The sequence below is a fragment of the Astatotilapia calliptera genome, chromosome 17, assembly GCF_900246225.1.
Source record: "Astatotilapia calliptera chromosome 17, fAstCal1.2, whole genome shotgun sequence".
NCBI lineage: Eukaryota > Metazoa > Chordata > Actinopteri > Cichliformes > Cichlidae > Astatotilapia > Astatotilapia calliptera.
This window is the reverse complement of record NC_039318.1, coordinates 3,470,443-3,497,654: the sequence shown is the minus strand read 5'-3', so window position 1 is coordinate 3,497,654 and position 27,212 is coordinate 3,470,443. Positions and strand designations below refer to the sequence as shown.

General features: G+C 40.6%; 1 protein-coding gene across 4 annotated transcripts in view; it reads left to right on the top strand.

The window, feature by feature from the left end:
- arhgap39 (Rho GTPase activating protein 39) overlaps positions 1-27,212 on the top strand; it is a 52,907-nt gene that overhangs the window by 10,591 nt on the left and 15,104 nt on the right. For all 4 annotated transcript variants that reach the window (XM_026146463.1, XM_026146462.1, XM_026146464.1 and 1 more), the window contains exons 2-6: positions 10,431-10,844; positions 12,161-13,448; positions 20,911-21,075; positions 23,656-23,841; positions 25,433-25,646. In XM_026146463.1, the coding sequence (XP_026002248.1) occupies positions 10,431-10,844; positions 12,161-13,448; positions 20,911-21,075; positions 23,656-23,841; positions 25,433-25,646 (2,267 nt within the window). The remainder of the gene's footprint in view (positions 1-10,430; positions 10,845-12,160; positions 13,449-20,910; positions 21,076-23,655; positions 23,842-25,432; positions 25,647-27,212) is intronic.

Genomic DNA, 27,212 nt, shown 5'->3' with positions numbered 1-27,212 from the left:
GTAGGTAGGTGTATCAAGGTTACCCATATGGAAAAGAAATAGTAAAAACTTATATGTGATTTACTCATGAAAGTGGCCACTTTCTCATTACTTTCATATATTGTTTTAGTAAGTATCCAAAACATACAAGTTTCATTATATAATTTTTCAAGGGATCTTATATCTGTTTTATCTCTTATATGCTTTTCATACAAGTTTCAGACAAGACAGATACAAACTTTATAAGATTTATATATATATCTTTTCCATATGGGTAGTAGCAAGTACTTCTTCATTGCAGGAGCGTGTGTGTGTTATATGCAGCTGTGGCTTCCTCCTCTGGAACACCTCGCTTGGTCAGTTGGTCCATTAACACTTCTAGCCCCTCTTCATGGGGCAGTCACAGGCCCAGCATGTCTTTTTTGTTTGCAGTAAGAACAGGTGTCAGAGTGGTTGTCATCTGCCTCAGGTACGCCCTCTGTTTCAGCCATGGAATCCTCTTCCACCATCCTGTGAACCGGGGTGGGCATCTGAAGGAGAGTGACCGTATCATGGAGAAGGTCTTGTTGTCGTTTCTCTATCTTAGAGTGTTTCTTTAAGGTCCGGTGTTATAGGGCATTATGTGGCAATGCAATGTTCCTTGAACCCGGCTTCATTATTGAGTTCAATTCCATTTTATTTATATACCACCAAATCACAACAGCAGCTCCCTCAAGCTGCTTTAAACTGTCAGGTAAAGGCTGTACAATTATAGAGACAAAATAGGAAAAAAACCCTAAAAATCAGATGACCCCCTATGAGCAAATACTTGGTGACAATGGGAAAATCTCCCTTTTAACAGGAAGAAACCTCTAACAGAACAGACTTAGGAAGAGAAGGCCCTCCCATTCCACTTCTAAATACTCCAGGAACAACAAATACACCAGCAGTCTGAAAGTGAAGTGCTCTATTGGGGTGATACGATACTGTAAAGTCTTTAAAATAAGATGAGGCTTGATTATTCAAGACCTTGTATGTGGTGAGAAGGATTTTAAATTGGATTCTGGATTTAACAGGGAGCTAGTGTGGGTGAAATATGCTGTCAGTACTCTTGCTGCAACATTTTGGTTTAACTGAAGTTTTTAGGGAGTTTTGACAATAATGAATTGGTGTTCTAGCCAAGAAGGAATAATTGCACAAACTAGTTTTTCAGCTTGCTCTCAGACAGGATGCTTCTAATTGGGGAAAAAAAAAACAGTATTATATATTTGTTTACAAGGCACATTAGACTTACGTTACTCAAAAATGACTCCAACATTCCTCACTGTTACTGGAGGCTATGGTAATGCCACCCAGAGTAAGATTAGACTCCATATTTTTAAGGCTACGTTCACACTGCAGGCGAAAGCGCATCAAATCCGACTTTTTTGACCCTATGCGACCCATATCCGATCTTGGTATGACAGTGTGAACGGCACAAATCCGATATTTTCAAATCCGACCTGGGTCACTTTCGTATGTGGTCCTGAATCCGATATATATCTGATATTTTAGAAAGCGACTGCTGTTTGAGCGGTCATAATAATAATAATGGATTGGATTTATATAGCGCTTTTCAAGGCACCCAAAGCGCTTTACAATACCACTATTCATTCACTCTCACATTCACACACTGGTGGAGGCAGCTACGGTTGTAGCCACAGCTGCCCTGGGGCAGACTGACAGAAGCAAGGCTGCCATATCGTGCCATTGGCCCCTCTGGCCATCACCAGTAGGCAAGTAGGGTAAAGTGTCTTGCCCAAGGACACAACGACCAGGACAGAGAGCCCGGGGATCGAACCGGCGACCTTCCGGTTACAGATGCGATTCCCAACCCCCTGAGCCACGGCCGCTCATGTCGCATTAAATCCGTCTTTTACGTCATTGACACAAGACAGATGCCAATTAACAGCACCGGAGAAGCGCCCGAGAAGACATCGTGAACGCTTCCTGGCCATCCAGTGTAGATGTTAGTGAAACTGTTGGGAAGACAACATTGGAGAAACGTAGAGCTGGGCGATATGAGATTTTTTCATATCACGATGTTTTTTTCATTTCAGGCGATAACGATATCTATCACGATATAAGCCAAATAACTATATTTGTAAGATTTAAATGTGCCGTTGCTCACAAGTAAAATGTGAAATAATCAGCAGCTTGTTTTTATTTAAATATTTATTTCCCATAATAAGTTCAACAGGGTAGATGTACTTAAGGAACATGAGACTTTTTCAGATAAATAAAGGCAAATATTGCAAACTACACAAAAGGCAGCCGCTAAAGCGTTTAAGTTTCAAAATAGAACAAACGAAACAGACTAAATTGTCAATTCCACTTAGAAACAAAATATTAATTCTAAAAATAAATCTTAGTTTGTTTTACAGAAGAACAGACAAAACTAACTTTTGTCAATATCAAATAAACTGAGAACTAAAAGGAAATTCTCAATCTCTCCTTGTTGTATAGCTGAGCTTTTCAAACAGTTTTAACAGTTACTTTAGTCTGACAAAAGCCGAATGACGAATTAGCGCTTCCAGTCAGAGACTGAGGCTACGTCCACACGTACATGGGTATTTTTGAAAACGGAGATTTTCCGTTTTCGTTTTAAAAATAATCCCGTCCACACATAAAGGCAGAAATGAAGGAAAACGCTGCTATGAACATGCCAAAGCAGCAGGTGGCGCTAGATTCCTAACCGTGCAGAAATGTTGGCCAATCAGAAGTCTAGAAGCCTCGGTGGGAAAAAGTAAACAAAGCTGGGGCATAGAAGCAGAACCGAGTCGTATGTGTGGAGGGACAGTAACTGTGTGTATATGTAAGCATTTAAACACTGCAGAGAGTAGAATTAACAGTAACAGTATTGTAGAAATTCATTTCACCGAAACAATAACGTGGCGCACAGTGTGACGCATGCACCAGTTTATTGTATTTCCAGACTTGCTTTCGGCACAATTTACAGTGCGCGCTACTCTGTTTTTTGTCAGACTTGAAATAGCCGAAATACCTTCACACTACGGAACTTCTATGGCTCTTCCGTTCGACAATCTCTCCGGCATTGGAACCATCATCTGTTTTCTCTTCGGTCACGCTCGGTTGATTTTTCTAGTCGGCACACTCATTTCCTCCATTACGCGCTGGCTCCATTACCCGCTGGCTGCTTCCCAAACAAACACACGTGTCGCTTGGCACTTGTGCTGTACGTAACAAGTCACGCGACGTGACGCTGCGGCTGTGATTGGTTCGGCTCTGCGCTACTTAATTTGGATTGGCTGACCTTTTTTTTTAAATTTTTTTTTAAAGAGGACAAGAGTGGCGAGGTCTATCGCGATAGCTTAATTTCTCTATCGAGTAAAAGTTATATCGCGATACATATCGTTATCGTTCTATCGCCCAGCTCTAATATATATATATATATATACAGAAAGTCAGCAGGTGAATATTGTGCAATATGGAGGGCATAAAATATTGTAGTTTTGAGGGAGCCTGCGACGAGGCTGCCATACTCGGCGACATCTTAGTCAAAAAATGCAGAAGTTCAAAAAGATGTTGATCTAGCTGAGAGCAGTCTTTGATATGTGTTTCTCCATAAATGTAACTTTTCTTCACAACTTCTGACATCATCAGCAACATTAATGCCACGACACCTTTAAAAAAATCCTCAAAGAAGTATCTGTCACATTGTGTCTTAGCAGGAACAGGCTCCAATACTTCGACTTAAGACTGTCAGCAGTCTCAGTGGGACATGGGCCATTGCAATTGGTCATAATTCACCTATGACCTAATAAATATGTTTTTTACCAAAAGAAAACCTGTTTTGTTTTTTTTAATATTTATTTTGATAACTTGATATAAATCCTACAAATCCCTCATGGGCTGTTAAGGATGGGCTTGTTGTTAAAGCTCCAGTAGGTGTGAACATTTTGGTTCTGCTTATGTAAGGAGCAGGAAATGAAATATCATAGCCTTTATGTCTACTTCTTTATCGCTTTATCCCACACCACCTCGACTCCTCATCTGTCCTTGTCCAATACCCTCTTCCTATTTAATCCTCGGAAGTGTTGCCAGTGTGCTCAGTGGTCTCCCAGCAACGGAGAGCAGTGATTTTATAAAGACAAATGGTTGGGGAGAAGAAATGCAATCTATGCAAGTTGACCTTTTTAAGGGGAGGGAGGAGGAGCTTTTAGCAATGCCAGGGTTATAGCCTCTATTCTGTGTTTTAAAGGTTGAGTTGTTGCAATAGAGATCTCAGAAAATCAAAGTTATTCAAACTAATTAACTATATTTTTAATGCTTTCCATGTGCATTTTATCTAGCTAGAATGAAAGCCTTTTACATTTAATTAGTCCATAATTTACTGTTTATTTAACCTGTAATGCACAATGCATCATGGGTTTAATAAAGAGCTTGGGTTGGACGTTATCATTTCTCCGGGAAACTTCTATAGAGATTGAACTTACTTTCCTGCACCAGCCACAGTCTGAGTTTTCATTTGGAGGTTTGATACTCACATAAGGCTGAAGCTGTATGGTCACACTACTAACTCAGTCAAACCAGTGCCTCTCTGTAAGTGGGACCTGAAGCTAACAGGTCCTACTCAAATTCTGAAATTCACACATCCACAAAAACAAAACTGTAACACCATTTCAGCAATCACATCACTCAGATTAGGTTATTGTACTTGGCCCTAAAAATCTTTGAAACATGATGTCTAACCAGATACTTAATCTGTGTAGCATTACCTTGGGCTGTTGTTTTTTTTTTTTTTTTTACTTTATTGTGCTTATTAAACAAACTACTACTTTCTTACAGTTGTGCAATATCTCTAAAATTAGAAACATTGTGTCACCCCTGATGTTAAAAAAAACTTTTTTATGAATGTATTTTGGATGTATTTTATTATTGTCGGACTGTCTCAAAAATTCTAATAAGACTTCACGCCCCTCTTCTGTGGAACCAGCTCCCAGCTTGATTTTGGGAATTTTGTCTCCATTAGTACAGGGTTTTTACCTCATATAAATATAAAGTGCTTTGCAATGACTGCTGTTGTGATTTCGTACTATATAAATAAAACTGAATTGAACTCTTAAAGAAAGCCTTGCCGAGACTTGTGCAGCTATAGTTATGCGAGGTACTATGTGTGCCCCTTGTGTATGAGAAAGAAAAGAGAGAAAGAAATGGTACACCAGTTGTCAGAGTGAATCCTTGTCAGATGAAGCGGAACAGGCCAGTTAAATAAAGATCCAGAGCGGAGATAGTGGGATTAATTGGCCATAATTGGTTAATGTGGTGGTGCTCTAGAATCCATTATTGTAAATGTAAAGTTCAACAACAACGTTGAACGAGATCCAAAGTGTAATTAAAGTGGTGGGTGGGCTCTTTTATAACTTTAGAGAAGCCAATTGAGTCTAATAATAGATTAAATGCTCGGTTGATTCTGTCACTTTCAGCATCTATATGTATATTAAAATCACACACAATAGTTATTTGATCTGAAGTGAGTACTAAATCAGAAAAAAAGTCAGTGGGTTTTTGAGTTTTCCAATTAGGATGGACAAGGCTAAGAGTTAGACTTTCAAATTAAAACTCCATCTGGGTCTATGGTTAAATTTACAATTTACAATAATGGATTACACAGCAGTTGGGAATAGATTTCACCACAGTAGATGTCTTTCTAAGTGTTAAGACTAATTTAAAGATATAATTAATCGTCTTTTGTCATCTTCAATGCCATGTACAAACAGTGTGGAGCAGTTACCTGAACTCTGCTCCATCCAAGGTCGATTATCGTGTTGATAATTTTACATCTTCACGGTATCTGACCCTGGACACTGTAGTTCCTCTGAAAAAGAAAGTCTTAAATCAGAAGTACTTGACTCCTTGGTATAACTCTCAAATGTGCACCTTAAAGTAGAATTAATAATTCGCAAGCTGCAGAGGAAATGGCATCCACTAATTTAGAAGATGGTAAATGGCCTGTATTTGTATAGCGCTTTACTAGTCCCTAAGAACCCCAAAGCACTTTACACATTCAGTCATCCACCCATTCACACACTGGTGATGGCAAGCTACATTGTAGCCACAGCTGCCCTGGGGCGCACTGACAGAGGCGAGGCTGCCGAACACTGGCGCCACCGGGCCCTCTGAAAATTCTAGAAAGAGTAGTCGTCAAACAGCTAACTGATCGTCTGCAGAGAAATGTGTCAAGGTGAGCTGTGTGGCAGGCAGGGGTTGGACCCAAACGCTAGACTCAAAGATGGTAAACTTAGCTTAAAGTGTCCCAAAAAGTTGATTCTGTTCATCTGGACATAGCTTTTTTTAGTGGGAGAAACTTTTCGTCACTCATCAAAGTGACTTCTTCAGTGTCAGCTGACTGCTGGTTTTCCCAACCTTATAAGCAGTACATTTGCACAATAACTGAGACTAGCCCACTGAATGAACAGTGGGCTGTGAGGTCAGTTCTTTGATCATTTAACTTAAAGTGTCAGCTTTACTGCTGGAAAAAACGAACTAAAACTAAGTACATACGTACAACAAGAAACAAACGAAAGATAAACTGGAACTAAGGATCTTGAACTTGGAGCACATGACATGACAATACATTACAAATGTAAGTTTGAGTAGTGAAAATGTCCATACTGAGCACCATACTGGGCAGTGGGCACCTTGACTGGTCTGCAGCTTTGCAGACGCATATGCACTGCACAATTCTCACACCAGTTTGCACTTGCCTAATTTTCCTGCTTCTAATACATCAGCTTTGAAGACAAAATTGTTGCAGGTTTTTTTAATATACATATATAATATAAAATGCAGGCATAGGTCGTGTCCAAATTCATGGGCTGCATCCTCCTGAGGACCCGGCCTTCGCGGTCTACGTGGGCCGGGTCCTCAGATGGTCGGGTAGGCCGGAAGTAAACGGCTGTGAAATTGGACGGTCTAGCCTTCTGATTTGCGTCACCGCTGTGTCGGTGGAGTTTAATAAACTCGGCTGTCTGCTCCTTGCTATCTAAAATATAACAGGACACTGGCGTAAATTCTCGACTGTCTCACACTTCTGTTTAATCAGTTTTCTGTTTGACGTTTAGTCAGCTGTGTGAAAACCAAGGAGGAACCCACCCGGGGGATTAATAAAGTTTTATTTTATCTAATCTAATAACTTTAATCTCAGCCAAACAGATTTACTCACGAACAAACAAAACACTGAAAAAAGCCCAACAATAACATTTTTAGTTTTTCTAAGTGACTTATATATTACGTTTAACCCGAGCAGCGAAAGTCCGCGGTGATCTGAAAATGATGTGCCGGGAGTTGTGCCGTTCTCGGCGGCTTTAGTGACCCTCGAGCTCCCGGCTAGCTATCGAGCTGGTGGGTAACAGACGTCTCTGAAAACGTCGAAACACTTTTGGAAATATGGGATATTTTGATAAACCGAGCAGATATTTGAAGTTTACACACCCACATTCTCGCCTGAAAATATGTTAAAAGTTTATTTTGTGACCCAGAAAGATTAATAAGAGTAATTTTAAAACTTAGTAGCGGCCGCCATTATTGGAAACTGGAGTTTGGCTGGGCCACGCTATGAATTCTGGGATATGGTGGGCCACGAAGGACACACCCGACCCATCCTTCAAATTCGGGGAAAAGGAGGACGCATTTGTCGGCTGCATTCGGAGGAGTCTACGAATTTGTACAGCCTTCGGCGCGTCGCTGTGACGTAATCGGTGTACAAATGCGTCCTCAGGAGGATGCAGCCCATGAATTTGGACACGACCATAGTCAGAAGATGTTCTGAACATGTAATTTGTTATGCTGGCCTCCCAAAGTGCACAAAAGGACTATTTATTTAAAAAAAAACAAATAAAAGAAAACATGGTAGATGGTAAAGAAGTCCCTGTCTACTTAGAGACAGAGACTCGTTTTGCATGCACTGGATGACTTTTGCTTTTGTACAGAGTGCAATTTTACTTTGCTTTGGTGGCCATGTTTGCCTTGTTGTCTTCTGCAGTTACTTGTGGAGGCAGGAAAATAGCTGCCGCTGGGTTTTAGTGGGCACCTGGATTCGAATGAAACACACCTCTCCTTTGTGCCATCACAACACTTTGTTAGCTGTGAAGACAGCGTGGAAGTTGCTGTAGATCGAAAGTTCTCTGGTGTCCATCCAACCATTACACTGGTTGGATGGACGGCTTCTTTATCCACAGGTCTAAAAGTCAAAACCAGAGCCAGAATTAGTGTGTACTCTGAATTGTGAGCTAGTGCAATTGAATTAGTGATGTTGTGGTATGTGAGTACTTCAAAATATCCAGCTTGGAAACATCTTTGGGCTTTAAAGAGATATGCAACTGAATGTCGCCTTCATAGCAGCGAGAATTGTCACTGAGATTTCCTTAAAAGTGCTTAAAATGTGCTGAAGAGGAAGAAATCATAACAGAAACAATAAAGGCCCAAAACAGAACTTTATAGTAGGAGAAGTCGAAGAGAACCAGAACTTAAAAACAGCCACAGACAAGAAACATTGAGACAGATATCATCCAATACTAGACATTAGTATCTCAGCCTATTGATCAAAATGTTCAACGGTATCAGTAAGGCAGAGGTCAAGGCAGAACAAAACTTCGCCTGCATCAGTATGCAAAATGTCACTGCAGACGCTAAGAAGGGCTGTCTCTTTGGAACAGTTATAAGATGTAAACTGGTAAGTTTCAAATCTTAGCAGTAAACTGTAATTTTCAAATTGGTCTTTAAATTCTTTAAAGAAGAGAAGGGTCAAGATTTTTTCAAAAAAGAGGGTGGATGACAACATTTTTTATTTAGTTTTTTTAAACCTGTCCTGTCCGGCAGTTTTAGCAAACAGATTCAGTTCAGTTCTATTTATTTAGCACCAAATTACTATAACAGTTGTCTCAACGTGTTTTATGTTGTAAAATAAAGAGCCTACAATGATACAGAGAAAAAAGAGAAAACCAATTAGATGAGCCCCTGTAAGAAGTGCTTTGGCGACAGAGGGGAGTGGGAAAAAATCTCTTTTAACAGGAAGAACCCTCCAGCAGAACCAGGCTCAGGGAGAGGTGGCAATCTGCCACCACTGTTTGGCAGTAAAGGGAGGAAGATAGGACAAAAGACATGCTGTGGACAGGAGCCAGATATTAATATGAACTAATGATTAAATGCATTTCATTAAAATGGGATTCCTCCAGAAGCCTAGATCTACTGCAGCATAGCTAATTGAGGATTCCAGGTCACCTGACCCTGCCCTAACTATATGCTTTATCAAAATGGAAAGTTTGAATTCTAATCCTAAAAGTAGAAAGTATGTCTGCTGCCCAAATCCAAACTGGTTGCACAAGGCTGAAGCCTCTTAACCCCCATTCCACTTTAAATACCCTTGGAAACACAAGTAAGCTCCCAGTCTGAGAGTGACGTGCTCTAATGGGGTGGTGCAGTACTTTGTTTTTAAATTCAATTTTGGATTTAACCAGGGAGCCAATAAAAGGAAATATGTTCTCGCTTTCTAGTCCCTGTCAGCGTTCTGCTGCATCATTTTGGATCAGCTTTTCAAGGAGTTCGGGGAAACATCCTGATAATAATGAATTGCAGTAGACCAGCCTAGAGGTAATAAATGCATAAACTAGTTTTTATGTCTTTAAGACATTTCTGCAGGTTAACTAATTGGGGTGTGTTATCTGGCTTCAGAGATAGATAAAGTTGGGTATCATCTGCATAGCAGTAAAGATGTATGCTATGTTTTCTAAAGACACTGTCTGCATAGACAGAACTGGTCCTACCATGGAACCCTGTAGAACTCCGTTATTAACCTTAGTTGACTACAAATTTAATTCTAGGTCACATTAATCTGGAGAGAATATCTGCCTCAATAAAAAAAACAGTTGGATGAATTTGTTTTAGGGGGAGCTCGGCTTTAGTCTCATCTACCTATGTGCCTTACAGGTGGCCAGGGTTGGTCTTTGGATCTCTGGCGACTTTTCAGGGAGCTGGAAAGCTGGGGCTGCTGTTTCTGGGTATCTGTGTGTCTGCCTTGATTGGTGGTGGTGGGGAGCATGAGTGATTACTGCCTTGCTGTCCTGGGATGTTAGGTCTGGGATCCTTGTAGTCATTGGTGCTTGCACTGGGCTGGGTGGCTTGCCTCTTCTGCGTGGGTTGGGTATGGATCTGTGGCCCTGGCACTCAAACATGTAGGGTGGGTTCTCCTTAGTCTCCTTCAGAATGTCTGATTTACGCCTCTGGGGTCCTTGGTTGTCTGCAGGTCCTTTCTGGGGGGGTCTTTGGCTATTTGCCTCTCAAGTTTATCTGCACCTTAGACATTGAGGGTTTTAGGAGGGAGGTGTGGATGGGCTCTGTTGACCAGCTAGTTAGGCTGGCAGATGGAGTATGTAGCCACTGTAATTCTATCATTTTGCAATCTGCCCCTACAGGTTGGAGTGGGTGGAAATCATTGAGCCACGGACACGGGAGCATATGTATGCCAATCTGCTAACGGGTGAGTGCGTGTGGGACCCACCACAGGGTGTTTGCATCAAGCGTACCGGTGAGAACCAGTGGTGGGAGCTGTTTGACCCCAATACTTCACGCTTCTACTACTATAACGCCTCCACCCAACGCACAGTGTGGCATCGGCCTCAGGGATGTGACATCATACCCTTGGCCAAGCTGCAGACTCTGAAGCAGCACACAGATGCCACCATCACTCGTCCTCCAGGTGGCGGGCGGCGAGCATCTGCTGACAACAGCCCAGGACGGAACAGCGAAGTCAGCCGAGAAGGAAGCACCTCGTCCTCCCTTGACCAGGAGCTGTCCGAAAAACAAGGCAACAGAGAGGAGGCAGATAGGTAAGACTGAGTTAGTTACAGGTATACAGCACACTAGAACAATGCTTAGGGTAATGTTCAGCCTTTAGAATGGCACTGTGCAACCTCTATGATGCACCCCCCCCCCTCCCCCAGTCTACCCAAAAAAACCCCACTTAGTTATGTGAATATGAGACAAGAACACATGTATTTCTCACTTTCAACACAGATTTTTTTAACGGCATGACAGTAAGTCATACAATAGTGGTACTTTACCTTTTTACTTCAGATCTACAAGTCTGTTATGCCATATCATTTTTATCTGCACGTTGAAGCTTTATCATGGAAAGAAGAAGCCATATGTGAATATGATGTAGAAACACCCATCTTCTCTGGGCAAAAACCCATGTCAAAATGACTGAAACAAAAACGAAAACTGTTCTGTGGCCAGAGAAATAAAAACATTCTCATGAAATCATTTTTTAAAAGCATGTGTGCAACATCCTCTAAGCTTTAGAGGAGAAAGACCATCCAGCTTGTTATCATTTCTCAGTTCCAAATTCTGCGACAGTGCCTATATAACTGGTAGGTTGTACGTATTGAAGGTTTTAGATCAAAATATGCTCCCATCCATCCAGTGTCTTTTTTGTAGATGTTTAAGCATTTCCACATACTGAAAAGATGCTGCTGATGCACGCTCTGATCTAGTCTGTTCCCTGAACTCAAACTCTAATTTTAAAATTATTTTCAAACCTTGCTGAATTTTTCGAATCCAGTTGCTGTTTGTCTTTTGGTCTTTCTGCCTTTTACTTTTGTTTCTGTAACTGAAAAGAATGCTCTGTTGTGATTGAGTGACTGGCTCACAGAAATATAACTTCCTTTCAGAAACCCTTTGGTTGCGTTTGCAGTATGCCTTGGGACGTTACCCACTGGTATTTTAAACTGCTGTCCAATCACGTTTGCCGCATTTGGTCAAATCTGAGCAGAGTTTAGTCCTGCGCAGTTCAGATTATATTCTACTACTACTATCAGCAGTGACATCATCATTAAATGGTAGTGATCCCGTTCTGTTGCAGGCATATTACTTCATATCATGAGCTTTTGCTCTCTTTCTGCATGCTTTTCTCTTCCCATCATTTAGGAACAAGTTAATCTTGGTTTTATTACCTTATAATAACAATCACTTTCAGATAAATGTGATTATGAGGTATTTTCTAATAATTACAAGATTAATTGTAACAGAGTAACTGGAACAGGAATTGATAAGTTCAAAATGAACTTTAATATCCTCTAACTGCATCTATTCTTTTCTTTTTCAAAATGTCTCTCCTCTCTTTTTTTCTGCTCTCTTCTACCAGGACCTCTCCCTTCAGGTGGAATACTGGTACAAAAGAGCGAATGCTGATCAAGGTGACAGACAGAGAGCCCAGCTTCTTGGCCCATCAGGGAAATGGTTACTCTCCCTGTGACCCCTCCAGCCCTAGCACTCCTTCTGGAGGGGGCACCACCTCACGAGCTCGCTGTCCCTCTGGAGGAAACCCTTCTTCAGAACCTGACAGCTCCCCAGTTCTTTATGCCGACCGCCGTCAGTCTCCTTTTCTTAAGCGGGCAGAGCTGGGTGGCTCAAACACCCATCGACTCACTTCAGCTGACTCCCAGCCTCCTTCACCCCGCTACACCTATGAGCCCCCACTATATGAGGAGCCGCCAACAGACTTTCAGTCCCCACCCATCTATGAAGAGCCTCCCACTGACATGCACCTCTCTGATTCTTCTTCCTTCTACAGCACTGGCAAGTCACCTGCTCGAAAATCTTCAGTCCCCCTTTACCACTCCCCCAAGCAGGGACAGTCACCCTATGGCCAGCTGGTTCTGACCAGGCAGAAGTGTCCCGAAAAGACTCAGAGTTTGGAGTACAGTCCTGTGGGCAAGGAATATGTTAAGCAGCTGGTGTACGTGGAGCAGTCTTCTTCCAGTCCTCGATTCAAGACAGCAGACCGTCTTCTGCGTTACGGCACAACCGGTGGCTATGGAAGTTCATATGGGGGGTCCTACACTCTGCAACACAGCCAATCTCTGATCAGAGACCCCCGCCTCCTGCTGGACTACAGTGGAGAGGGTGGAGAGGGAAGCCAGAGGTTAGTTTATGAGGACTCCATATCCTGGACGTCCAGCCAGACACATTCCCTCTCTTCTTCTTCTACAGCCAGGCCTGGGGCTTTCTCTCCCTCTGGCAACCGCAAACGCAAAAGCCGCAAGCCATCCCTCCCACAGGAACTGACTCGGTATGGGGAGGTGGAGCTTACTGGGACAGCATCTGAAGCCATGCTGGCTCAGGCCAGACTTGCTTGGGAGGCTCAGCAGGTGATGAAACAGAGGTGCAGTTGGGATTCTGGGCAGGGAGGTGGTGCTTCCCAAGCTGGCAGCTCTAAAGATGGCTATGAGAGCGACGGAGCAGTGCCTCTGCCATTACCGGGACCAGTGGTGAGGGCGTTCAGTGAGGACGAGGCACTAGCACAGAGCGATGGCCACCACTGGAAACGAAGTACCTTTGAGCGGCTGGGGTTCCCTCAGGCCCTCCTGGAGAAAAGCCTCTCTGTTCAGACCAACCTGGCCTCCCCTGAACCTTACCTTCATCCCTCACAGGTACTGCTGCATGCTAGAATTTTCTAGCCATATTTAGAAGGATAGGATAATTCCATTATTATTGCTTTTGTAGTTCAGTTACCATTGCTAATCTATAACAGCTTTACTTAATGGGGGATTTATTGTGTGTGTGTATGAATAAATGTGTAAGAGATGGATAACGTGGCGCCACTTCCTTTGTACAAGAGTAAAGACAGAATTTCCCACTTATGGGGGCTGCCATCTTAATTTTTGGAGTCTGTAAGTCGTTGTGTCAAACTCCCATACACACGCCCCCCCTTGCACTTTCATTTCATTCAATCTGGTGGTGTATTTATTGGAACTGACGGCTCATTAAATTAAGGTAAATACAACCACATGCTGATATTTTAAAAGGCACCCAACATAGCATACTATAGGTCTATGCTACATCATTTTGTAGCCAATAGTTTAAAGCATTAGCTAGCTTAGCAGTAGCTAACACTGTCTCTTTCTCAAAACGAGTCCTTGTGTGTATTTTTGTGTAACTGTAAAATGTTGTCAGTCGCATCTTAAGTACTGTTAAAGTTCAGCGTATGTATCAAGTCAACTATGCTCAAAATGCACGGACATCTTTCTCCGCCCATTTTATGAAGGATGCATCGGTGTGGACTTGCATGTGCTTGGTACAGCCAATTATTCCAGAATGTATTTTGTTTGAAACTCAAAAGCAACAATGGCAGATGAGAGTGGCCACAAAACTTTAAGTGACATTTAAAATATAACTTTCTGTGACACAAATAAATATTGCTGGGCATCGATTTTGATTTCTCTGATTTGATTCCAATTCACAAGGTCCTGATTTGATTCGATTCGGTTTCGAAATATTATAATTCTGATCATTTATCAGTACATATCCATATATAAAAACAAAGCTGACACTTGTAAGACTTCATCAGTAAGCATCACAGCAGATGAATTTGTGTCGAAGTAACTGAGGATAAAATGCAGAAAAACATGAAGGAGATTTTGCTGGTCTAGCTTTTTATAGCAGACAACCGCCTTAAAAATATTCTGCAGTAGATCAGAAATGGAAGAAAACTATGAATCAGCATATGAACATTACCTGATGCTGCTGAAGTGAAGCAGAGCAAAGTTACAGAGGTTTTATTAGAGACACAACTGAGAGTTTTGCAATTTGGAATCATTTGTTAAAGTTACATTTCTTTGTATTGGACAGCAGAAATGAGGCTAAATTATATATTTCAAATACGTATTATCCCCTCTGGTTACCCTGGTATAAATGCCACTTAATTGCAGTACCTCAGAGCTGAAATAAAGGTGATCTTTCTCCTCTCTGACAGACTACAAGTTCTGAAGTTCCGCTCTTACGCTTTTTGTACACCTCTGCTGACACCTGAAATGTGAACTGTTTAAAAAAAAACCTTTATATACTAACAGATTATCTATTACTGTAAAAACCAACAATAACCTTTGACTCAGTGGTGGTTCTTAAATGGAGAGCTGCAACGATGAGATAATAGTGCCGTTCTGAGGGGTATACATTGAATGAAATTCAACACAGTCTGGCTTGCTTTGCATTAGCTGACTCTATAATACCTAAAACCTTAGTTGGAAATAGGGCTGCCACAAACGATTATTTTGATAGTCGACTAGTCACCGATTATTTTTGTGATTAGTCGACTAATCAGATCCATTGGACGTAAAACGTATAGCTTATTGCACCAGCAGCATCTGCTCTTATATAACTATCATTAGCTTACAGCTTTAAGTGTTTAAGGTATGTGCTAACAAAAAAAAAAGACAAGATGATAGCTTATTAAATTTTAATGAAATTTGCAGATTGTTTCGGTGAAGTTTAATAAACTCAGCCGTCTGCTCCTTGCTATCTAAAATATAACAGGACACCGGAGTATATTCTTGAGCATCTCACACTTCTGATAATCAGCTGTCTGCTTGAAGTTTATTCAGCTGTGTAAAAACTATAACTTTAATCTCAGCCAAACCGATTTACTCAGGAACAAATAAAATACTAAAAAAAAAGGCAAACAATAACATTTTAAAGTTATCTAAGTGACTTATATATCATGTTTAACCTAAGTAGCAAAAGACGGCGGTGGGTTTGAAAACGATTTGCCGGGAGTCCGGTGTTCTCACGGCTCTAGTGAGCCTTGCCCCACTATCGAGCTAGTGGGTAACAGACGTCTCCGAAAATGTCGGAGCGCTTTTGAAAATATGCGGTGTCCTGATAAACTGAGCTGATATTTGAGGTTTACACAGCTACATTCTCGCCTGAAAATATGTTAAACGTTTATTTTGTGACCCAGAAAGAATAATAAGAGTAATATTAAAACTAACTAGCTGCCGCCATTGTTGGAAACTGAGCTGGGCTGCGCTATGAATTCTGGGACACCGCTTCTTCTTCTTCGGGGTTTAACGGCAGCTGGCATCCTTGTACATGCAGTGCTGCCATCTTCTGTTTCAGTCCGTTATTACACTCTTAAATCCTGCTATTATTCCTGCGTCTTTTGTGATCGTACAAAGCTTCAAACGACGCGTCGACTATTAAATCAGTCGTCGACGATTTTGATAGTCGACGTAATCGTGACTAGTCGACTAATCGTGGCAGCCCTAGTTGGAAATAGTGGGTATCACAATGGTGGTTATGAAGTTTTTCCACTAAGCCAAGCTTTCTGCTTCAAGCTTTCAGTGTACTTGGATAAAAATTGGTGTTTTGTAGATCTCTGTGGAAGAAGCCAAGCTGTTCCTTACTAAAACACAAAACGATCCCCACTTCAGTCAAAGATGTTACCAGATGATTAAAAAAATTATGATGATGCACTGCACACTACATGCTTAAAATAAAAGAATCGGTGAAAATGTGGCGCTTCCAGATGATTTTTAAACTAAAAGTAAACACAAACCACCCCCGACCAGGTTAAGGGCTCAGCACAAGTTACAAGTAAAAAGATCCACACGGAAAACTGACTTTCAGCTAGGGTGTGCTGGCTTTGTAGTACACCCTAGTTCAGTCGTGATGAATCATGGTCACTGACAGGAAAACAGCAAAACATATAGAGACACATGCTAGTCACATTTCTTTATTAATCATGTTACTTTTATTTGGTGGACATCAGCAGTGTTATCACCAAACTGAGGTATTAGCAAAATACTGGACTGATACTACAGGCAGCTGATGATGAGCTTGAGCTTAAGAAGAGAAGCCTGTTAAAGTATAATGCCCATAATAAAAGCACAGTAAGGATAACACTAGTTCGTGACCAGGCAGGCCCAATGACTTTTCTGTTTCTCATATAAAAAAGAGGTTTTAGTGCCTCATTTTCAGTCCCCTGCTGCAGGTCTTAACATTCTTCCAGAAAGGATGTGCTCTAAGCCTTTGTCAGAGCAGTGATTGAATGAACATATGCAGAGGCTCAGACATGATTGCAGACGCGCTGAGAGAAGATGGAAGAAGGATGAGCTGTATGTTTCCTTACATACTTAGGGACTGTCTCTCTGTTTACCAAGAGGCTGTACAGACTGCAAAGACTGTTTATCTCAAACCTAATGTCTACAAATAGACACAAGCCTCAGGTACCATCTTGTAAACCTTTCAACCTTCACTCTTGCTGCTATCCTTTTGCCACAAATAACTCCTGACACTTGTCTCCAGCAACTCTACCCTGGCCCCCTCTCTTTTCCACCTCTTGTGTCCTGTCAATTGCTTTGGAAATATTACTGATTAACTGAGGAAAAATAAAGTTATTTTGCTTGTTTAAAAATGAGGCAAAAACAAGTTGTGACAAAAATAAATAAATAAAATCTAGATAGTGATTCCTGGACTCCAGTTCAGAAAGGTCTACAGAGGGTTTCTCCACACGAAAACTCTACAATTCATCCAGAAATCTCGTGCAGAGGTGAGTCGAGGTCATTAAATCAAAAGCACATGAACATTTAGGTAATTGCCATTAGCTTAGTGACCAGGTGTAGAATGAAGGTCTTCCTCAATCTTTACGAGTAAGCAGCAAATCATATGATTAGAATTTTATAGATTGTATTCATATTGGCCAGATGTGTATAATTATCAACCAGGGAGTCATCAGGCAGCCCTTCTTATACAAAAGATGCATGACACCTTGATAAAAGGTGAGTCTAGAAGCCTTTTTGCAGACTTTGTTATGTGTGGAAGTGAGCGGGTTAATTACACAGTGCAATTGTGGCAAGAGGCAGAGGCGTTACTGAGCTCAGGTGGAATAAAAGTAAACTTCTTTCTAGTGTCCAAAACAGCACTGTCTGTTCCTACGATCAGCATCACAACCTTTACTTTGTAAAACAAATGGCTGCTGATAGGAGCAGCTTTTTCCCCTCATGTTGGAGTTTGTTAAAGATGTGATTTGACCTTTACGTTTTCCAGGTGAAAAATCTACAGAAAGTCAGGAGCTGTTTCTCAATACCCAAGAACACAAGTTAGTACTTGTTCTTGCTTGTGTGGACTTCCTGAGAACAGAGAATCCAGCACAATCATTCTACAAATGGAGGCAGTGCAGTTGATAAAATCACATCTCAGCTCAAGTGTGTTTTTACTGTCATTCCCTCCCAATTTCATTGATTAATATTTACAACAGAAATTACTCAATTTCCTTAGAATTAAAGTAGATTATTTGTGTTTTTAAGCATTTTGACAAAATGTTTGGCTATAACAGGATCATTGATGTAAAATTGATTAAAAAAGATGCAGTAAAAACTGGACTGATTTATTCATTACATGCATACACGCGCCATATAAACTACATTATCTAGAGATGCTGATTACTACTATATAAATCCTTTTTTTTAGATGTACAGAACATCTGCTCGCCTTTCGTGTTCATGGCCGTGGTCTTCTAACATTCAGAGATTTACTGATCTGCTTCATAGTGTCTAAGCTGACAAATGAGTATTAGGGCCATATTAAGAAAAAAAATGTATTGATCATTTTGAGAGTAAAGTTAAAATACTATTTTAAGAAAAAAGTTTAAATGTGGAGGTTACCATTGTTTCAAGGCAGTCTTTCTTGGAACAACCATATACCCCCTTTAAAATGCCTTGTGTAGATAAGTTAGTAAAATCGTACTTTTCGTTGCAAGAAAGGAAATTATTTCCTTTTTTAGCAAACACAGTGTGGTGATAAGTATAAGGATGTTGAAAGGATGGTGCAGAAAGCTGCGTCAGGTCAGAAGCAAAAAGCACAAAAATGTAAGAGTTGGCCTGATTTGTATAAAATGAAGTTGCTGGCAGTGGACAGATGCAGGGATACCGATGGTTACACTTTTTAAATGAAAAGGATGTATGTTTTATCACAAGACAGTAAGATGGCTGATCAATTTCTTCCACTAACTCATCTACATAAGGCATTTTCTAGAGCAGCCTACACATAACGTCCATATTTTGACTTTTTTCTTGAAACCGAATGTTAACTTCGAATTATTCCTTCTACGCTTGACAATATCCTTAGTCGAAGTCAGCAGCAAGTCACCCGCACTATACACAGTGTAGGTAGAGCACTGTTTTCCCGTCCTGAGTCGCCTGACAGTATGCCAGAATTTCTTTGAGGCAGTCCAAAAGTCTTTTTCCGTGGGCTCTCCAAAAGAATAAAATTGCAGAAACAAGCAGCAGAAATAAGCTTTCTCCAAAGGGTGTCTGACCTCTCCCTTAAGAAATAGGGTGAGGAGTTTGGTCATCCGGGAGGGGCTCAGAGTAGAGCCACTACTCCTTCACATTGAAAGGAGCTGAATGAGGTGGGTCGGGGATCTGACAAGGATGCCTCCGGGCACAGTCATTACATCACTGAAACACAAACTTCATCTCTCTTAATAAAAACATTAGACATGCACAGTTCAGTCTGCATATTGAACAGAAACAAACATGTCAGATGTTAGAACTGTCTTGTTAATACCATAATATTTCAAACCTTACAGTTTCAGCCGTCATCTGTCATTGCCGCTTTTGATTTTGGATGAAATGCATTCTGAAAAACTTGGCTGCACCAAGCACACAAAGGTCACCCCCAGTGCATGCTCAGCAGAATGGGCAAAGTGAGAACATCTGGATGTTTTAAGCCTGCATGACTTGAATTGAATTGGAGTAGTACTTGGGCTGCAACTGATGACATTTCACAAGTCCACAAGAATACAGGTATACACAAGTATGTATATTGAGAAACAACCAAGATCTTGAAGGATTGCACAGGAGCGCGCCTCAGGTAGGTGAAAATCCCTCTCGCCCCTCTGTCCGACTTAAGTGGATAAGGACAGACACGCATACATTTTAAAGAAATTTAATGGCAGCTGGAGCTGCGTGATCATTTCCTGTAAAAAGTGCAATTAACTTTACTGTAAACACTTTTTACATCCTCGTAATTTGATTTACAATAAAATTGCTGTAACTGGATTTTACTGCAGTTTGCTATAATTTTTATTTACAGTAAAGCTACAGTAAATTTTATTAACAGTAAATTTACTGTAAATTTAATTGGTAATTATAGCAACCACTGTGAATTTAAATTAGCTTTGCTGTAAATTCAACAGCAAATTCCTGGCAGCAGGACGTTATTTTAGAATTTACAATAACCAATTTGCTATATTGTCTATATTTTACAGTTACTGTATTTTTTTTAAACTATCTGTATTTAGATCATTTGTAGCGTATCTTTATTTAAAGTAGGTCTTTATTTACTGTATCTTTATTGATAAAATTCTTAGTGTTCTCCAGTTTAATTTATACTATTGCAGGACTAAGATAGTAAAGCACTATAAACTACATCTGACTCCTGTTCCTTCAAAAGGCAGTTGATCATGAATATTTCTCCTTAAAACATGCTTTTTAATTGTTGAAAGTACAGTTTGCAAATGTGTAAGAAAAAACTGACGTGTTTATAGTAGAAACTGAAAACACTGTCGTTTAATTGTTTGTTGCTTAATTACTTTGGAATTTAGAATTGGCTTCAAACGCCATTCAGAGGCACTTTGTATATAACTTAAAATATGTAATATTCAATACTGAACTTTGATACAGTACTGTATATTTTATTTAATTCTTTGCATTTTTTTTGAAGAAAAGTTTATTTCAATGTTTTTACATTTCAGAGAACATAATATTAGATTCAGCGATTAGTTTTAGTTGGATAACCTTATCAATTTCCTGCTTTAATTCTAATGCCACACCCATATAATTTTTTTTAATTGATATACAAACAAACATAATCATAGTGGTTCTTACACCTATGATGCCTTTGAATATCTTTCTTTTGTTCAAAGCTGTTATTTCTAAAGAATGACTGGACTTTGTTGCTCTGAAATAACCTTGCCAATATTGACAAATTAAAATGTCAGTCTTGAATTTGCTACCTGAGTGTTAGTAAGTGCTAAAGAAACTTTATAAATGTTTTGCGGCACAAGATTAATTGTCTGTTTCCTCACTCCCTCTCTGTTTGTCCAACTTTAAGTCAGAGGACCTCGGAGCTTGTGCCCAATTTGAAGCCAGTCGAAATGCAAGGAATATGATGCCTAGCGCCAGCTGTGGCATTTTCCCAGAGTTCACCCTGAGGAAGCCGTCCTCGGAGACCGACATTGAGAACTGGGCATCCAAGCACTTCAATAAACACACACAGGTATTCACAAAAATATAAAACACAAGCCTGTTTCCTTTTAGTGATTCTGAACCTGATATCTCTACTGTATAAAAACGCTTTATGTATCCTATACTTTATTCTAATGGTCTGTTTTCAAGATCTCTAAAGGAAGTTTCATGCTTTTTAATTAATTAATTTCTATGCATGTGAAACAAATAAATTAACAGTCAATTAACATTATAGTAAGACTGTAATAACAGCATTGCATTAATAACACTGTTGATTTAAATGATTCTGTTGATGGTGTCACATACTGACACAAGACATTGTTGGAATGCTACTACACAAGTAACCCCAGCAGAAGGGGTTACTTGAAGAGGATGTGCAACCTATGGATTTTTTGATACCCGAGCAAGGCACAGAAAGGAATTGGGAGGAATACCAAAGGAGTGAAGGAGTACTGGTAAACAGAGCAGTGGCCTGAGACTGCAAGGCTAGGCTGACCCTCAGAGCCTTCATCAGGAACTTGTGACATACAACACTAGAAGCCATCTTCAAGCCCATAGCACGAGTTGCCATCAAATGCTGGATCTACCAAGGAAATGCACTGTCCCCACTCCTATTCTGTATAAGCCTGAGCCCTCTCAGTGAGATCATTGACAAGACTGGCTACGGACTTGTTCACTGGTTTTATTACTACGGAACGGAGCAATCTCCTGCAGAGGATCAGGCAAGTTCTAAGAAGTCAGCTGAACAGTAAGAACAAGATCCTATCTGTAGGTAAGAACGCCTATGCCCAGGCAGCAGAAACCCAAGAAAGAAGAGGAGGAACCAACATGAAAAGATAGACCCCTGCATGGTATGTACCACCAGCAGATAGAGGAAGTAGCTGACATCCAGAAATCCTACCAGTGGTTGCAAAAAGCTGGACTGAAAGACAGCACAGAGGCACTAATCGTGGCAGCACAGGAACAAGCTCTGAGCACAAGATCCATAGAGGCTATCACACAAGTGCAGGCTGTGTAAAGATGCCCCTGAGACAATCCAGCACTTAACAGCAGGATGCAAGATGCTAGCAGGGCATACATGGAACGCCATGACCAAGTGGCCGGCATAGTGTACTGAAACATCTGTGCCGAGTATGGCCTGGAAGTCCCGAGGTCAAAATTGGAGGTGGTGGAGAATGACCGAGCTAAGATCCTGTGGGACTTCCAGATACAGACAAAATGGTGGTGGCTCACCAGCCAGACATAGTGGTGGATTAACAAGCAGAAGAAGACGACCGTAGTGATAGATGTAGCGATACTGAATAACAGCAACATCAGGAAGAAAGAACGCAAACTGCACTTCTCCAGTCTGAATGACATTCCAATGTCACTGCTGCAGATCCCAGTGGTGTGGGTCAGTGAATCGATGTCTCAATAACTCCTGGCATTTAGCTTGATGTTGTTGGTATTAGAAGCCAGTCTTGTTTAATCGTCTCACTGAAGGGGTTCAGGCCTATGCAGAACAGCAGTGGGTACAGGGCAGATCCTCAGTATATCCTGCATTTGATGGTGACTTGTGTATTTGGGTTGAATTTGACCTCAAGTGTTTTTTGCCACATCCCCATCGAATTCCTGATGAAGGCTCTTGAGGTCATGTTGATGTCGAAGGCATTCCAGCATCCATGTGTAAGCCACTGAGTTATATGTTTTTGGGCGGTCCACTGGTTGGTCAGTCTGGTCTTACAGTCTTGAGTGACAACTCAAGACTACCAGGGGCTGGGACCCTCTGGTGTTTCTGCCGGTTCCTTCCTGAGCCCCGCTTTTGCTAAATTCTTATACCTAATAATGAATGCAATCTGTAAGTTGCTACAGTGGACAATGAAACAGACAGTAACAACAATCCCCCTGCAGTTTCTCCAGAAACGGTCATTTTGATTTCAATCTGTTTCTGTTTTAACCATCTGTTCCCCCGATGGTTAAAGCTTGCTTCCAGGTTGTTAATTAGAAGGTCTAACCCAGATGGATTTAATGTGTTTGTGAATGGTAGCAATATCTTGATGAAACGCCTGTAGTCATGTAAAGTACATGCTAATTTCTCCAAGGTCAACCTTTCTTGCTATATTCAGTAGAGGCATATTCAGCTTTGCACTGTCAGTAGTTTATACACTTGGTGCAACTGTTGCTAAAATTTAGTGAAAGAGTGATGACCTCATATCATATCCAAACTGATAATCTTTACCTTTCACTTAACTTAAAAAATATCTCAAAGCCTTTTAGGGCTATGAATATGTAATATTTTCAACAAAAAAGGGAAAATGTACAACTATAATTAAATTAAATAAAAATTTAATTTATACAATGTCAGTTCATAGCAACGGGTTCTTCAATGGCTATATACTGTAAAAAAAGACCTTAATGAATTTAAGATGATCCCCATTAACAAGTATTTGGTGACAGTAGTGCAGAAGAAATCCTTTTAACAAGAAGAGACTTCAGGAAGATGCTCAGGGAATGGCAGCCATAATTCTCTGCTGAGACAAGGTTAATTAAATGTCAGTTACTCTCTTAGCATCTGTTTCTGTGTCACTTAAACAACTTTATATTTCTCTCAATCCCTGATTTCTTTCCTCAGGGTCTTTTTAGAAGAAAGGTCTCTATTGCCAACATGTTGGCCTGGAGCAGTGAGCCTATCAAGAAGCCCATGATTGTGACTTCAGACCGCAGCGTGAAAAAGGAGGCAGTCGAGATCTTTAAACTCATCCAGACCTACATGGGAGACCGTCGCTCCAAGGCCGACCCCCTTTCTGTGGCTCTGGAGGTGAGTTTTTCCTAACTTTCTCATTATGTCCTTATAAATAATTTTATTTCAGCACCTTCACTAGAAAACTGACACTGAGTCCAGAAGTTTGGTACAGTGTGTACACAGCCACTGTGCTGTTTAAAAAATGAGTAAACTGGCCAAATATAGGCTACAAGAAGAACTGGAAGGCCAACAACCCTATTTACACTAAAGAAGGATAATATGAAAAAAATATCCAGTGACCTGAAACATTCAGACTTTTAATGGAATAAAGGATCATTTTTATTTCTAATCATCATCAGAATCATAGAATAGAACAAGTCAGCCAAAGAAAGAATAGCTGTGGGAAGTTTTACACGAAAACCGAGAACTTGTCTTGAAGACTGCTTAAAGAAATTACAAGAAAGCTTCCTCAAGACAGTTCAGGCTGTACTGAACAATAAAGGCGGTCATGCCAAATATTGACTTTCAAGCTCATTTCAAGTTTAGAAACTCTGTTCGTACCCTTTACCTTATACTGTATTATATGTTTTATAGAGTTCAATAGAGCACTGTTCCATTTCCCATTTTCCTACCAACATAAAAAGAAATGAGGGGTGGATCGTGACTTTTGCACAGTATTTTAGCAAATGTTTAAAGTGAGACATTTTACTATTTCATTAAAATATTAGCTAATTTGGTTAATTGTCAACAGGTCAGTAACACGACTTGGTTTATAAAGACTATAAAAAGAGGCACAATAATGTTCCTTAATGTAAAATTGAGTTAAAAAAAACTTGAATATTTCGTTATCTACAGAACAAAATATCATCAAAAGATTCAGAAAATATGAAGTCGAAAAACCAGTATTGGGTCCCTGTGTTATTTAGGCCCTGTGGTGGCACTATATTGAAAACAGTCATTATTCTCTCATGGAAATGACTGCAGGCTCGGAAACACTTTGAGAAATCTTTGTCTGTGAACATTCCTGTGATATTCACAAATGCAGGTTAAAGGTTTATTATGCAAAGATGTGATGCGATGTTCTCTGGGCTAAGGGTCCTTTTAAAATGGACTGGGCTAAGTAGAAGACTGTTCTGTGGTCAGACGAATCAACCTTTGAAATTCTTAAAAACAAAGATACCGCATCCTCTGCATTAAATAGGAGAGAGACCATCTGGCCTGTTATTAACATTCAGTTCAAAATCCTGCACCCTGCCTATGGAACACTCACATCCAGACAACATATTTGCCAAGAAAAGCCTTGTATATTTCAGCAAGACAATGATAAACTGCATACTGGATTTGTTTCACTAACTGAAAACATCTGGCGCAACAAAGTTTTAAACATGGCTCTGTACCAACTTTTTTGAGACATGTTGCTGCCACCTAATACAAAATGACCTTATTTTTTCTTACAATGGTGCATCTTCTGATTTCCGATACTTGATATGTCTTTGTTCTATTGTGCATAAAATATTTATGACAGCTGCAAATCATTGCATTGTGTTTTCATATACATTTTACGCACCATTCCAATTTTTGTAGAATTGAGGTAAATCAGTTGGACAGAAAAGTTCAAATGACCTCAAATTTTTTAATGTTACATGGTCCTCTGCCTGTCTGTCAGGTTGTGGTGCGTGGGTGGAGTAATCAGGGTTTGCGTGATGAGCTCTACATCCAGCTGTGTCGTCAAACTACAGAGAACTTCCGCTACGACAGCCTAGAGCGAGGCTGGGAATTGATGGCCATCTGTCTAGCTTTCTTTCCCCCAACACCCCGTTTCCACACTTACCTGGAGGGCTATATTTATCGACACATGGACCCTCTGAATGACACCAAAGGTGAGGGTCCAACACACATCTCTGCTATTTAGTACCAGTGACACATGATCTGTCTGGAACCAAGTCACTTGGATGGTATTTTACTGAGGTGGCTTTTGATGGAAAGACTTGGATAAATTACACTCTTTACTCGTATTTAGCCAAATGCTTAAAGATTGACGGGACAGCACTTCATGGTGCAAATGGATATTGACAAAGCATTTTGTAAAAGTAACACAGGAATTTTTCATTGAAAAGAAATTGACACAGCATTCGTCTTTCCTTGTCTTTTTGATTTTTACAAACTTCTCTTATTCCGTACATTTTTCATTTATATCCCCTCAACATACAGGCACAAGACACAAACACATATATTCACACATGCACAAACATTTTTTTTTCTACTCTACTTTATAAATTTGCAATCTCTCATAATGACATTGCCAAGTTTTGTAACTTAGAATATCTGTGGTGTTGGAACACAGGCAGAGACTCAAAGCATCTGCCACATAAATAAACTTAAAGCTTACATTGTTTACATTTATTGTAAACTGACTCTCAGATATAAAAAAAAAAAAAAAACTTTAACCACATCTTCTCTGCTCATTTTAATTCTAGACAAAGAGGGATAGTTATTTCGCTACACAAATCAATTGCTTTTACTCATACTCTTATGCCTTTTCGTTGCGTCGTCCTGCAAAGCACTGATCACTTCCACTTGTTAAGAACTGGCATTGGCCTCAACCTCAGTCTGGACTTTAGATTGGAATGAAAGTCTCCCACCTGAGATTGTAAGACCATCGGGTGTTTCGTGGGTTGTTGTCAGGAACAGCAAGCGAGAAGATAAAATAAAAGTGGGGATGCAGAGCTGGCTGTCGCATCCAGCTGCAAAAACAACCAATGCATCTCTCAAAAACACAATGGAGGAGCTATAATCAGAGATTTAATACAACTGCTTTGTCCAGGAGTGTTGTCCGCTGATTGTAACTGAATCCAGTGCCTCAGTGGAGTTACCGGGCCGGAATCTACACCCCCAGGACTGGAGTGAATCTGGTAAGGGAAGGGGCGGAGCATTCTGTCCTTATGTACTTCATAACTGATGCCAACAGTAGAATTATAGACAGTCACTCCTAACCGTACTTAGAGGCCATGTCCAGTCAGTGCAGACGCTTCTATCTACCTCGCAAGCTAATGGTGTCACGATCACTGGCGTGTGTTTTAAGGGAGGACCAGATGCAGACAGCGCAGGCAGAACTGAATTTAACAAAAGGGAGCTGGTTTATGGGGCAGATGGAAAAACATTAAAAAAGGCAATGTTGTTGCAGGGGACGTTAATAAGACATATTTAAAATCAGTACTCCCCAAATTCCACCAACATGTTAAGTGTACATGAGCAGAGGGGACAGGACAGTGGACCATGTGTAGAATAACATCAAGTGGGCCTAAAATCCGACACCCCTCCTCCACCTAGGACAATCTGACCATCTCTCTTCCCTGTCTCCACCTCCCTTAGGAAACAAACCTCTCCAAGCACCCAGGTCACTGAACCACCTAGGTTTTTCCTAACCAAAAATCTTGGATCACGAG